The 13468-nt window shown below is 34.8% G+C and overlaps 1 protein-coding gene across 2 annotated transcripts in view; it reads right to left on the bottom strand.

Moving 5' to 3' along the window:
- Window positions 1-13468, bottom strand: part of LOC110288953 (vomeronasal type-2 receptor 116-like) — a 122438-nt gene that overhangs the window by 14351 nt on the left and 94619 nt on the right. For both annotated transcript variants that reach the window (XM_085832797.1, XM_085832796.1), the window contains 3 exons: window positions 5234-5528; window positions 4111-4902; window positions 3253-3468 (listed from right to left, as the gene is read on the bottom strand). In XM_085832797.1, coding sequence (XP_085688923.1) covers window positions 3253-3468; window positions 4111-4902; window positions 5234-5528 — 1303 coding nt within the window. The remainder of the gene's footprint in view (window positions 1-3252; window positions 3469-4110; window positions 4903-5233; window positions 5529-13468) is intronic.

Genomic DNA, 13468 nt, shown 5'->3' on the forward strand with positions numbered 1-13468 from the left:
AGGACTCCAGTCAAAGAGTTAAACACTGAAGGAGCTGAAAGCCTTTGCGACCCCATAGTAAAAACCACAATATCAATGCACTGGAACTTCCAGACCTCCTAGGGAGTAAACCACCAACCAAAGAATACACATGGATAGATCCAAGGCTACAGCAGCATAGGTAGTAGAGAATGGCCGTATCTGGCATCAGTGGGAGGAGAGGCCCTTGGTCCTCTCTTGGATTGATTCATGGATTGCTAGCTATGGCAATGAGGCAGGAGTAGGGAGGGGGATGGGAGCAGCATCCTCATTGAAGCCAGGGAAGGAGGATGGAATAGGGTATTGGTGGGTGGGAAACCAGGAAGGGAAATATTTGAAATATAAATAAATGAAGTAACCAATAAAATATTTAAAAAGATACTTTAAAAAGCAGTAAACGATTATGAACATTTGAGAAGGAAAATATTTTAAAATTTTCGTCTAAGAATTACTATAGTGTTAAAATATTTGGAACCTTAAAAACTTAAGGGCAATTTTTTGAAACATTAGTGATTAGCAACATGGTTTAGGAGTCAATGTGATCCATGTAGTCTAATGCTATCTTTGTATTTTCTGACACCTGTGTTGATCATCACAATTTCCACCATTACTTTGAATCTTGACTGTAAATTTGAGGGGATTTATAGTTTTCATGGAAGCAAAAAACATGAATTTGTACATATATTTATTTGAGTAAAACATATAGATGAATTTAGCTAAGGTAAAAAGCTTCAGTTCAATTTTAAATGTCACTATTTATTTTATAAATGTCAGAATTGGAGAGAAGATAGAAAAGATCTAAAGTAGTCAATGTTTTTTGCATTCAGAGGATATCATATCTTCTTACCATCTTACATATGTAAATCATGCCTTTTAAATATGATACTCCGCACCCTCAAATTGTTCTGTTAGTACTTTTAAGTTATTATTAAACATTGGATGAGGTAGGAAATATTGAGAATCAAAGGAAATTAAGGAATGCTAATGAAGTTCTTATATGGTATTATGAAAGAAAAATATTCCATATAGGATAAAGCATCTGAATGCTTATTTCTGTTTTTTGGTGACATTATATAGTCACCAAAACTGTAGGGGAATTTATTTTCTAATGACATTATGGCACAGTGGTTGGGAATTTGTAGATTCTGATACTTCAAGAACCATAAAAACTTTAGTGTTTCTTATAAAAGAAATATTTGGTCATGGTTTTTGAATATACATTAAAAAATTATGTGATTTTTTTTATGATTGTACTGGCTAGTTTGGTGTCAACTTGATACAGCTGGGGTTATCACAGAGAAAGGAGCTTCAGTTGAGGAAATACCTCCATGAGATCCAACTGTAAGGCATTTTTCTCAATTAGTGATCAAGGGGGAAAGGCCCCTTGTGGGTGGGACCATCTCTGGGCTGGTAGTCTTGGGTTCTATAAGAGAGCAGGCTGAACAAGCCAGGGGAAGCAAGCCAGTAAGGAACATCCCTCCATGATCTCTGCATCCTGACCTGCTTGAGTTCCAGTCCTGACTTCCTTGGTGATGAACAGCAGTATGGAACTGTTAGCCGAATAAACCCTTTCCTCCCCAACTTGTTTCTTGGTCATGATGTTTGTGCCGGAATAGAAACCCTGACTAAGACAAATCAGTACCAGCAGAGTGGGGTATTCCTGTGAAAACCTGACCATGTTTTGGGGAGGACTGTGGAAGGACTTTGGAACTTTGGGCTAGAAGAACCATTCGCTGTTAAGAACTCTGTGAGATGTTGTGTAGGAGGTTGGAAGATAATGTTGAAAACAGTGCAGAAGATGCAGGCCTGGCTTGTGAAATTTCAGAAGGAAATTTAAAGACTCTTTTCACGGCCATTGCTAGTTTGAATTGTGAAGATTCTGTGGTTCTGGTTAGCTGGGGCTGAAGAATCAGCTGTGATAAACAAGATACCAGAACTACTAAAGAAAAACCTTGGCATTACTGGGACTATTGATGCTGGATAGCTGGAACTAAGAAATTAGCGGTGATTAAGAAGAGACCAGCATCATTGAGATGACATCATCTAGGATGTGTTTTATGAGAGCACAGACGCTGTGTTCCAGAGATAGTCAAAGTTGTATCTTGTGCTGTGGCTGGACTTGGTAATGTGTAAGAGTCACCCAGGTGGTACTGGTTTTGAAGGCATGAAGGGGTCACACAGAGCAGCTGAGGCTCGGCACTGTGAGAAGCCATGGAAGGCCATTGGTGAAGGTGCAGCCTCAGTTGCAATTGACAGCCCAGGACTGAAGGGGTCATGCAGTGTTTTGGAGATGTCAGTACCATGAGATGACCACCAAGAGCAGCAGCAGTGGAGTACAGACATCTGGAGCCTAGAGGATGAAGCATGTGCTACAAAGGGCATGGCTGGAGAAGTGACCCAAGCACTTGGAGGAGCCCAGAAGACTGTGAGTTAGATACCAGACATTGGACAGTTGGTGTTTAATTTTTGCTTTTGATTGTGACTGTGCCCTGATATTTTTCCTTCTTGAAGGAAGAAAGTATTTTAGTGGAGCCCACAGTTAAGAGACTTTGAATTTTAAAAGACTTTGGATTTTAAAAGCATGAGATCCAACTGTAAGGCATTTTTCTCAATTAGTGATCAAGGGGGAAAGGCCCCTTGTGGGTGGGACCATCTCTGGGCTGGTAGTCTTGGGTTCTATAAGAGAGCTGGCTGAACAAGCCAGGGGAAGCAAGCCAGTAAGGAATATCCCTCCATGGCCTCTGCATCAGCTCCTGCTTCCTGACCTGCTTGAATTCCAGTCCTGACTTCCTTGGTGATGAACAGCAGTATGGAAGTGTAAGCCGAATAAACCCTTTCCTCCCCAACTTGTTTCTTGGTCATGATGTTTGTTCCGGAATAGAAACCCTGACTAAGACAAAGATGTTAATCCCAAATGAGAATTTTATAGAGTACATTAACTCATGAGTAAGTTGGAGATGAAGATTTTCTTTTACATTGTGTTACACCCCTAATTATTTACAAAAGGAGAAAAACAAATCCTCGTATGAATTACCAGTGGAGGACTTATTGAACACTATATAATTCCTTTGATTTGATTTAAGAAAAATCAAAAGCCAGCATGCTAGAATTACTTTATGCTATTTTATACTGATAATCAAAGTGTCATGGAATTTGAGCAAAGCATTACAATATTTGAAAACATAATTAAGTTAGTAATATAGGCACTAAGAATTGACATTATATATAACCCACCTCTGAAAATATTTCTGGCCATTGTATCATCTGTTCAGATAAAGACAACTGTTGACCCTGGGGAGCATTTGCAGAAAAGGATCCTATTTTCACTTTTAATCCAAGGCCCTTTGGTAAATTCCAAAGATTAAGAATGTCATATTCTGTATCTCTTGTCTGTCTCCAATCTAAACACATTTTGTCTTTCACTTCAGTGTCCTTCAGGAATCTGTTAAGCTTTAAAAATATATAGTTTTATATTTAATTGTGCACAAGGGGCAGAATAAAACATTGGTTTTAGGATGTGTCATACAGTTCGTAAATTCTGCTGTGAACATCGACATTTATGAAGATTTCATTAGTGGTGACTAAGTGAAAATGTAAGTGCTCAGAATACCATTATTATTGATCTTCAAGTGCAAATTGAAAACCAAGCTCAAGTAAGCAATCAATGACAACTGATTTATGAAAATATCAACTTTTTGAAACCTAGCAAGACTCACTTTCATTTAGAATATGTGAAGAAATTGATTAAAAGGCATCATTTCTATTTAAACCAACTATCATTGTTTCACTTAAATGTTCCTGTTTTACTTTCTCTTGTAATAAATATATTAACCAATGAGTATATTAATTGCCTCTGTTACTGTAAGAAGGCTGTACAGCTAGATATTGATGACAAGAACTTGATTTTGACTAAGCATATTTGCTCCTGGTATCTTATACACCATTTCACAACATCATTCACTGGAAATGTTATCTTACAAACAATTCTTAATTCTGGACAAGATAAATGAATTTTATAATACCTAAGTTAGTGTTGCTGCAAATCTCTTATGCCAGAGTGCTGACAATAAAATACAGTAGAAAGGTTATTACCTGCCATGGAAAGAACACCATCCCTTCTCCATTTTCATATGGTTGCATTTGAAGATGCTGAAGTGTCATCTCATGGAGGCTGTGAGCCACAGCATACACACCATTGTAAATACTTGTGCTCTCTGCATTCATGACAACATCAAATATGTGTCGAGGTAATATATCCAAAGAAGCATTGGTTTGACAGTTGTTCAAAACTTGACAATTAGTGTCAGCAAATGAGCACTTGAAGAACAAATACCACAGCTTAGGAAGATAAATGTCTTCTGGGTATTTATTAGGATTAACTGTTTCAATAAATTTGGTAAACTCAAAATTCTCTCTATAATTGTGCTTAAAAATTAGGCTTCCATGGAATGAGTCTAAAATGAAATAGTCAGCTCTGTCAATAACATGATGTTCAACGTTCATGATCCAGACATTCCGTGTCAATAACCTTTGTTCAATATTCCGCATTACACCTTCTAGCGAATCAACATCACCATAAACAATTGTTACATTTGTCTCATCCATATGTTCCCAGAATTTGGCAAAATGTGAAGTCCATGTGGCTGGGATCATTTTTACAAAAGCTAGGCAGATACCTTTTCTCTCCATCTCCTCCCTAAAATCTGATACAATCTTATTTCCTTTGTGGTCATCAGGGAGTATGAGACCAACCCATGACCACCTAAAATGAGCCATCAATGAAACAATGGCAAGTGAAAGAGATGTGTCCTTAGGAGCCATCTGGTAGAGAGAAGGATACTGATCACGGTCACTTAATAAAGGATCATAAGGTCCAAAGGTAATCTGAAGTGAATTGGATAGAAGAAAAAAAATATTAACATCAATCAAAATTTTATTTCTGAAGCAATAGAAGACAGGAGAACATTTTAAAGGGATATTCCAGTCACTACATTTAACAGGAATTTTTGTTAGGCCTGTAAATCTCAAGGACTTATTGGATTACATTTGCTACATCCAATCTTTATTTTATAAGGGAGAGAAATCAAAATTTAACTCCATGTTCTGAGTATTTCTTTGATGTTTTGATAATTGATCAATCACTCTTTCAGTTTAAAGGCACCTCTAATATTAACAGAGAACTGACTCTCAGTTCCCACAATCCAAATTTTCTCACCTGTGGAAATTTAAAGAGTTGAAGCAATGTCCCTATTTGGGCAGATGTTATCCATGAAGTTCCTGTGAGTGCTGCAGTGAAATTTCTCTTTTTACAATTGTAATTAGGAAAATACTTTCTATGCACAAGAGCTGTGAGCCAAATAAAAGCATTATCAAGAGTGTACTTCTCAGTGAATCTGACATTGTAGAAATCAAATCCAAGAGATATGTTGGGTAACAGATTGGGATTCCTATTGATCTCCTCAATTGCAAATTGTAGAGCGAGAATATACTTGTAGTTCTTAAAGTTATACCTGTGAAAGTGGCATAAAATCACATAAGGACATGATCAAATTTACCACACCCATCTACATATTTAAGACAATAAATTATATAGTTTAATTTTGAATCTATATAACATGTAATTTAATTTCTTAAACATGACCAAATGAATTCCATTAGTTAAATAAGTTTAGGTAAGCTCCTTTACCATTACTAGCCATTATTTATAGATTCTCAAAGAATATATTATTTATATTACATAGATTGGTTAAACACATTCTGTTTCTAAGTCAGAAATTATTTTCCCCCAAAGAGCACATCTGTTGGAATGTAGATCTTTGGCCTTCTGTGGTCTTCACATATGAAAACCCACTATTTTATTGTCAACTTAACAACTTTTTAAAAACAGATCTTAAATAATATTCTGAAGTTCATTTCATTGCATGTGACCCTTGTAGCTATTTTTCTCATGTAATTTTTTTGAGTACGGTGGCATGCAATTACTAATGTCATAGAAAGAAACAGAAAAGGCTGCTTCAGTATCTGAATAGATGACATTAAATTAGTACAATTCCTTGACATTTGCATTTTTATCATTCTGTATATTATGGTGTTTTTATTTGTGACTGTGTGCATGTATGTCTCTTAGAGAGTGCAGTTGTATATAGTTCAGAAAGAATAAATTCAATTAAAGAAAACACAATGTTGATTCCTAACTATTCAATTTACTTATATTATATTATATTTATTTATGTATTTCTGTATTAATGCACTAATACATTTATGCATTTCATTAATTTAATGCTCACTTGCTTGCTTCCTTTATTCTATAACTACATATATATACATATATATACATATATATATTTATATATATATTTTACTTGACCGTATATTGTTGTGTATATCAGGCTATTATTGAACTCAGAAATACCCACCTGTCTCTTTTTCCAGACTACTCAGAATAAAGACTTGCACCAGCATATCTGCCTGCTGGATTTCTTAGTTTTCTAAATTGAAGCATGATTTTTAATTCTGAAATTTGGTGCTACCATTGTAAAATAGCAATAAAGCAGTAACACAGATTTTTCAAAAGGGGTTTGTCCTTAGTATTTAAAAGACAATAACTACTGTCATTAGCTCTATTTGTTATGCAAAGGTTTCTTGTGTGAGAAAAATCATTTTAAGGTCTTAACAACTAAGGTTACTTGTTTGAGAAGGAATTATGTATAAATATTTCTGTGGAGGATCAGCCATGTATTGCCAGTGGTTCATTGCTGAACCTGTTAGAGATTTGTCCATTAACAAATGGATTGATTGCCTATTAGTGTTGAATTACCTCTATTTGATGACGGGCCTGAGGTAGGTTTCTCACATAGTTTGAGAAGATGCCTGTATTATTAAGTGTTATAGTACAACCATATAAGACAGTGCCATTTTTATGAAAGCTATTTTGAACTTTTTATACCAGTGGTACCCTTTCAGACAAAAAGGATACACAGTTTTATTTCTGCACTGATTTGGGACAGGAGAATTAAAATTCATGGCACCTCCTGCCATTCTGGGACATTATGTGCTGATGAGCCCAGGGTTGTTACTTGAATAATTTTGTGAGCCAAGCCTGATTTATTAAAGTTTTTCTATCCTTGATTATTAAGATTTTGGATAGTCTTCTGACTTTGTGAGGTTGTTGTAATGGATATAACTTGAAAATATGAAGTAGCAATCTCAGAACATGCTTTAAAAAAATTTCCAGAGATTTAATTATCTTTAGAAGGGATTGACAGTGAGTATAGCATTCTCAAAGGCCAAATGTTTTCAAGCGATATCTTTTGCTTCAGAGCCTCTATCAGAGTCCACAAAATATTTTTTTCTTGTTTATATATTATATTAGCAAGCCTTTTGCTACTTGTATCTCCACTGGGCAAGCACCTCCCTGCTTTTAGATTTATACCTGCTAATTTTTACTAGAATTTTCTTTGTCATTTTTGGTGAGTTGTATCTTCAAATCATTCCCCCATTTCCATAAACATTTCATATGTTAACTCTTTCATTCTCCTCTTTTTTTTCCAGACATCTTAGATAACTCTTTTTGTGCCAAGTTCATATATATATATATATATATATATATATATATATATATATATATAATCTCAACGGTAAAAAATCTTTTTTGTTTAGGCAGGCTATGGATATGACTATTTTAAAATGATTAAGAGGAATCATAAACAATTTAAAATGTAATGTTTCCATAAGAAATCATTATTCTCTATACTCACTGGAAAACACCCTAACAATTTACCCTGTTGTACATCTTGAGTACATCAGCAGAATATCCCGTACACAGCTTTAGGTTTTTTTTTTTGTTGTTGTTGTTGTTTTTTTTTTTTTTCCATGGGGTCTTTTGGTATGACTTATATTTAAAGGCTTTATGGTGTGGCACTTACGTTTATTATATATTCTTAATTTCTTTTTTGAGGCAGTTTCCTCATCAGAGGATACATTTTTATTTTTTGATTTATCATTTCCCTCTTGTGAGCTACTTTTCTCAGATTTTTATGTTGAGGAATAAACATTGTTCTTGGATCCTGATGGAGACAGTAGTCATTGAGTCCCCTCACAAGAAGGTGAATCTAATATCTCATGAGCACATATGACTTTTTAGTCATTTGCATATGCCTTCCTAAGTACAGTCCAAATAGCAAATGTAAGGGACACATCTAATCCTCCATTCTCTGTAACAAAGTTGTTAATATCTCACCCTGTATTCTACCATGCATCCATATCTAAATTTTCCTTCCTGGAAACCAAGGACTGACCGTTTATAAAATTGAAGAAAGTCAGTCAGTTGGCTAGTGCTAAACTTAATGCCTATTTTCTTTAACAGTACACTTAATCACATCTGGGAAAAAAAAAAAAAGACCTGTCTCTTGGTAGAATCACTTTGTGTCACCGTGACAGATACAGAAAATGCTCACAAACCAGACCTGATGGCTCTTGATCTGACAGTTGATGCTGACAGCTCCCACCAGAAATGCTGGGAGAACTGCCTTGTGCCAGCAATCAATTATACTCAGGGCTGATGGCTCATGGCCTACAGTGGGCACTGATGGTACTCATCCAACGAACCTGAGTGCTGATGGTCCCCATTATCAGCCTCTGTTGTTTGTATTAGGTAATATGAACTCTTATTTCTCACACTCCATAACAATATACTTCCTGACCAAGGAGTTTCTAAAGTACAATTGAGAGACCTATCTGTGTGGACACACCATCTTCACAGTTTCTATTCCAAGGTGCCAATTTAGATTATGGGAGTCTCCTGACCTACAGAGAGTAGAAAGTAGAAACCTAGTGTAGCTTTAAAGTCTCAGGGTTTCTGGAAATTCTAGCTTTCCAGATATAATGAAATGCTGATGATAACGTCGAAAAGTCCTAAAAGGTTTCTTGCTGTTTTTGGTGGTAAAAGGCTGCTGGGTTAGGAGAATGACATCTGTAGCCTGGCAACAACGGATGAAGTAATGTGTCCGTTGATCTATCTAAGCAGGAACTGCACATCTCTAATTTTTAATCTGCTAGTCGAATGTCTCAGGAAGGAAAAGGGACACTTTGAAAAGTGATTTTAGAGTTTACTTCTAAGTTATGAAATATTTTTGATAAGAGCTATCTTAAAATTAAGGAAAAACATAAAGTTGCTAAGTAAGCAAGTGAAACATTTTTCTTCCTTCTCCTCTTCTTTGTTAAAGAAGTGTTCTGTCAAAAAAAAAAAAATTCTCCTCAGCTCAGTTCCTCTGACATTTCTCATGATCATCAACACTTATACATCTTTCAGAATATTTGATCACATATGAAAAAGTTCATCACAAGTTCACACATGAAACAAATCATAAATTGAAATAGCAGCTTACAGCAGAGAATGTTTACATGTGTATCCATTAGGAGGAAATATGTGCCTAAACATTCATCACCTATCACAGCTCCACAGGTTCATTGAAAGTTAAAAATATTTAATCCCAGCACTCGGGAGGCAGAGGCAGGCAGATTTGTGAGTTCAAGGCCAGCCTGGTGTACAGGACAGCCAGGGATACACAGAGAAACCCTGTCTCGAAAAAACATATATATATATATATATATATATATATATATATATATATATATATATATGTTACTAGTGAATTTTCTATAGGTTATATTTAGTCAATATTTTATCTTCTGCCTTATCAAAAATTGCCTAAAATTGAATTTTATGATACATCAATTTTTCAAACTCTGAAGATTTTAAATGAAGAGATATTTGATGATATTTATTTTGATATATATTTTCAAATCCATATTTAATTGATGTGAAGGAAAATAATTCACTCTCATAAACCCCTAGAGAAAAATCTCATTTTGACTTGGACAGATTCAAGACATGTCAACCAAAGGACTGAATATTTTGGCCAATAATATGATTTATGCATTTCAGGATCCTTGTTCTGCACCTGTCACCCTGATCTTGAACTTAGAACACAAAATTCAGGATGAGAACATTTCTTTGAACATTTTTACCTTCACCTGCAAGTGAAGGCTACATCAAACGTGCATACATTCATGCAAATGTTGGATGTGATAAGAAGTGTGAAAATACTGTACCATGAATGTGAGTATAATACAAGCCAATTTTCTCTTAAAATTATTCCATACTCATTAGAAACACTATACAAAAATATGCTTAATACATTATCATAAAAAGACTGTACTTTGTCATTAATTTAGCTCATGATTTTGCTGATTTTATGCAAGTTCAATATTTTCCTCAGGAATCAATTTTCTTATTTATAGTGACTAATCCAGACTACTTGCTCACATATCAGGAAGTACAGTCTTTGCAGTGAAGTGCTTGTTGCTGCACATAATAAAGAAAACACATACTCAAACATATTGGTACCTGAACTGCTGAGAGGAAAGAGCAGCAGAAAAGTGGATTCACAAGAAGCATTAATTATTTAATTCTATTTCACTAGTGAAATAGGAGAGGCCTTGCATACCAACCAAAATTGTTCGATCTAATAATCATATGAGAAAATGTCATGATTTCCTTTGAGTCAACATATGATTCCCTATAAATTTAAAAATGACATTAAATATTTTATCTAAGTAACAAAGTTTGTGTACCCATATTTGATATGTTTTAAAAATTGAAAATAAATTTTTCAAGGAAATGAACCATTAATTTTAATTTATATCTAATAATTTCAATTCTATTGTCATCATTTTAATACCTTAATACTTCAAAACATTTTATCAATCACAGAGTATTGTTTCATAAAGCATAATTCACTGAGATTCTAAAATCTTTCGTGTATTTCTTTTGGTCATTTTCTCCTAGTTGATTTCTTCTTCTGTTTTTCCTTTTCCTTTTCATTAGGTATTTTTTTTTATTTCCATTTCCAATCTTATCCCGTTTCATCTTTCCCCTTCTGAAAACCCCTTATCTTATCCCACTCCCCCCTGCTCACTAACCCACCCATACCTGCTTCCCTGTCCTGGTGTTCCCCTACACAGGGGCACTCAGTCTTCAAAAGTCCAAGTGCCTTTCCTCTCATTGATGTACCACAAGGCTATCTATCCTCTGCTACAAATGCGGCTTTCTTCACGTATTCAAGGTGATTTATAAGAGGTATTGTTCTATTTCCATGCCATACTACCTATTACATACAGATATAACAATGTATTCTTGGGAAAGGAAATTCTAGCTTGGATAAAATCAATTTATTTATGTTTTTATGAAACATACATCAATATTTCTGTCTAAGTCAGCAATAGATGTCTGACAGTATCCATTAACCTGGAATATATAACTAACACTAAGAAACAGCACCAAGATGAAAATTTCATAGCCAGTAAGTCTTGGTAGACACATACATAAAAATCAGAAAAAAATACTGCAAACCAAAGTAGTAAACAGGTAATCACAGGAAAGCTATCTGAGAATAATAAATAATTTATCGCTGTGCAGTAGTGGCACACACCTTTAATCCAAGCACTCGGAGGCAGAGGCAGGCTGATTTCTGAGTTCAAGGCCAGCCTGGTCTACAAAGTGAGTTCCAGGACAGCCAGGGCTATAGAGAAACCCTGTCTCGAAAAACCAAAAAACAAACAAACAAACAAATAAATAAATAATCAAACAAACACTTATAACAAAACATGAGATAGATGAAATATCTATAGAGCCCAGAAGCATTCACAACTTCAAATTGTGACACTGTTAATTCTGGAGTTAGTTGCATACAACCCACATGGCCTCTTCACTCAAGTATCACAGCAAATACACAGAACGTAAAGTATTTAGTGACATCACCTAATATCCCAGGCACAATCAGGATTGCCAAAATTCTAAGAGGAGCAAGGTAAGGCTTAGAATAAATCATCCTTCCTTGAAATCAAGACACTGAAAATTATTCAGACATTGTGGCATAACAAGAATGGCAAATAAGAGATTATGGTTAACAATCAAATGAGAAAACTTAAGTGAATACAGTTGACATTTCCATTTCCTTTCTTTCCATTTCCTTTCAAAACACTGAAAATTATTCATACATTGTAGCATAACAAGAATGGCAAATAAGAGATTATGGTTAACAATCAAATGAGAAAACTTAAGTGAATACAGTTGACATTTCCATTTCCTTTCTGCCTAAGTGAGGAAAATGTTCTAAGAGAAAAATAAAACTGATAAAAATATTTTAGGAACTCTAAGAGAGAATTTATCCAAATAAAAATTAAAAAATGGGAAATTTTAATTACTACACACTCCAAGTCATAAGATTTCTGAATTTGAAAAAGAAATAAATGTACTTACTCTATTCAATTGTCCAAATATTGATATGGTACAGTTTATGTGCATTTTCTTTTCAGTGTAGAAATTATGATGAGGGAAAAATGCACCTACCACAGCATCTCCTTCATGGTGAAATTCTTCAGTGATTATGAAATAACATCTACTGATATTATAAGTAAAAGCAGAGACAAATTTGGGAATTTGCAAGAGCTTGAAGAAAAAAAATCCAGGTGAACATCCTATTTGTACATGGTTCTGCTTAATGTAGAATAGTGTTAAGTACATATATGCTTGGTTCATGGTTTTGTGACCATGTACATTTTGTACTTGTTGATAAGTGAGTCTATCATAATAATTATTCCAAGGGATTGTGAATGCCATTGGGAATTTTGAAACTATTTATTTTCACATGGACTCTGGTACTTAGGACTTCTATTCAAGTGAGAAAAAAAAGTTCAGAAATATGTTTGTTCATATTCTTCACTAGCCACAGGCACTATGACTTCATCAATGATTACAAACAGGAAAAGCTCAGGGTTGATGTTCTCTTGGGATGAGTTAGCTAACCATATGATACAAGAAACTTTTAATATGAAAAACAATATAGGCTGATCCCCACAGGTTCCACCACAGGAGTCCAAGTAACTGAAAAAGGAAAAGCCTGAAAAGAAATCACTGCTGGTGTAACCACTCAAAATTAATATATTGAAGGGTTTTGGTGGCAATCAACAAGTGTGAACTATGGGAAACAACTTCCAAGATACTTTATACAATATGCATTGGTTTAGGTTATTCCAACATTTCCTGCCTTTAATCCAAGAAATGGTCTTTATCTCTAATATCTGTAATTTTTTACAATAAGAAAAGTTTTGAGAATTGTTAGGGTAATGCAAGGAGCCTCCCACTCAGCCAGTGTAGTGGTGGAGTCACAAACTAGGACTCTGGTGATGGCTTTCAAGTCGGAGGGTCTTGGGGCTTTCTACCTTTCTAATTATACTGAAATGCTGATGATAACTTCTAAAAAGTCATAACAACTTTATTGCTCTTTCTGAGGTAAAAGATTGCTGGCTTAGTTGATTAACAACTGTAGCATAACAGCAGAGGATTAAGTAATTCAGCCTGTGTTCTATCTCAGCAGGAACTGCTAGG

The sequence above is a fragment of the Mus caroli genome, unplaced genomic scaffold (assembly GCF_978045245.1).
Source record: "Mus caroli unplaced genomic scaffold, Mus_caroli_1 scaffold_18, whole genome shotgun sequence".
Classification (NCBI taxonomy): domain Eukaryota; kingdom Metazoa; phylum Chordata; class Mammalia; order Rodentia; family Muridae; genus Mus; species Mus caroli.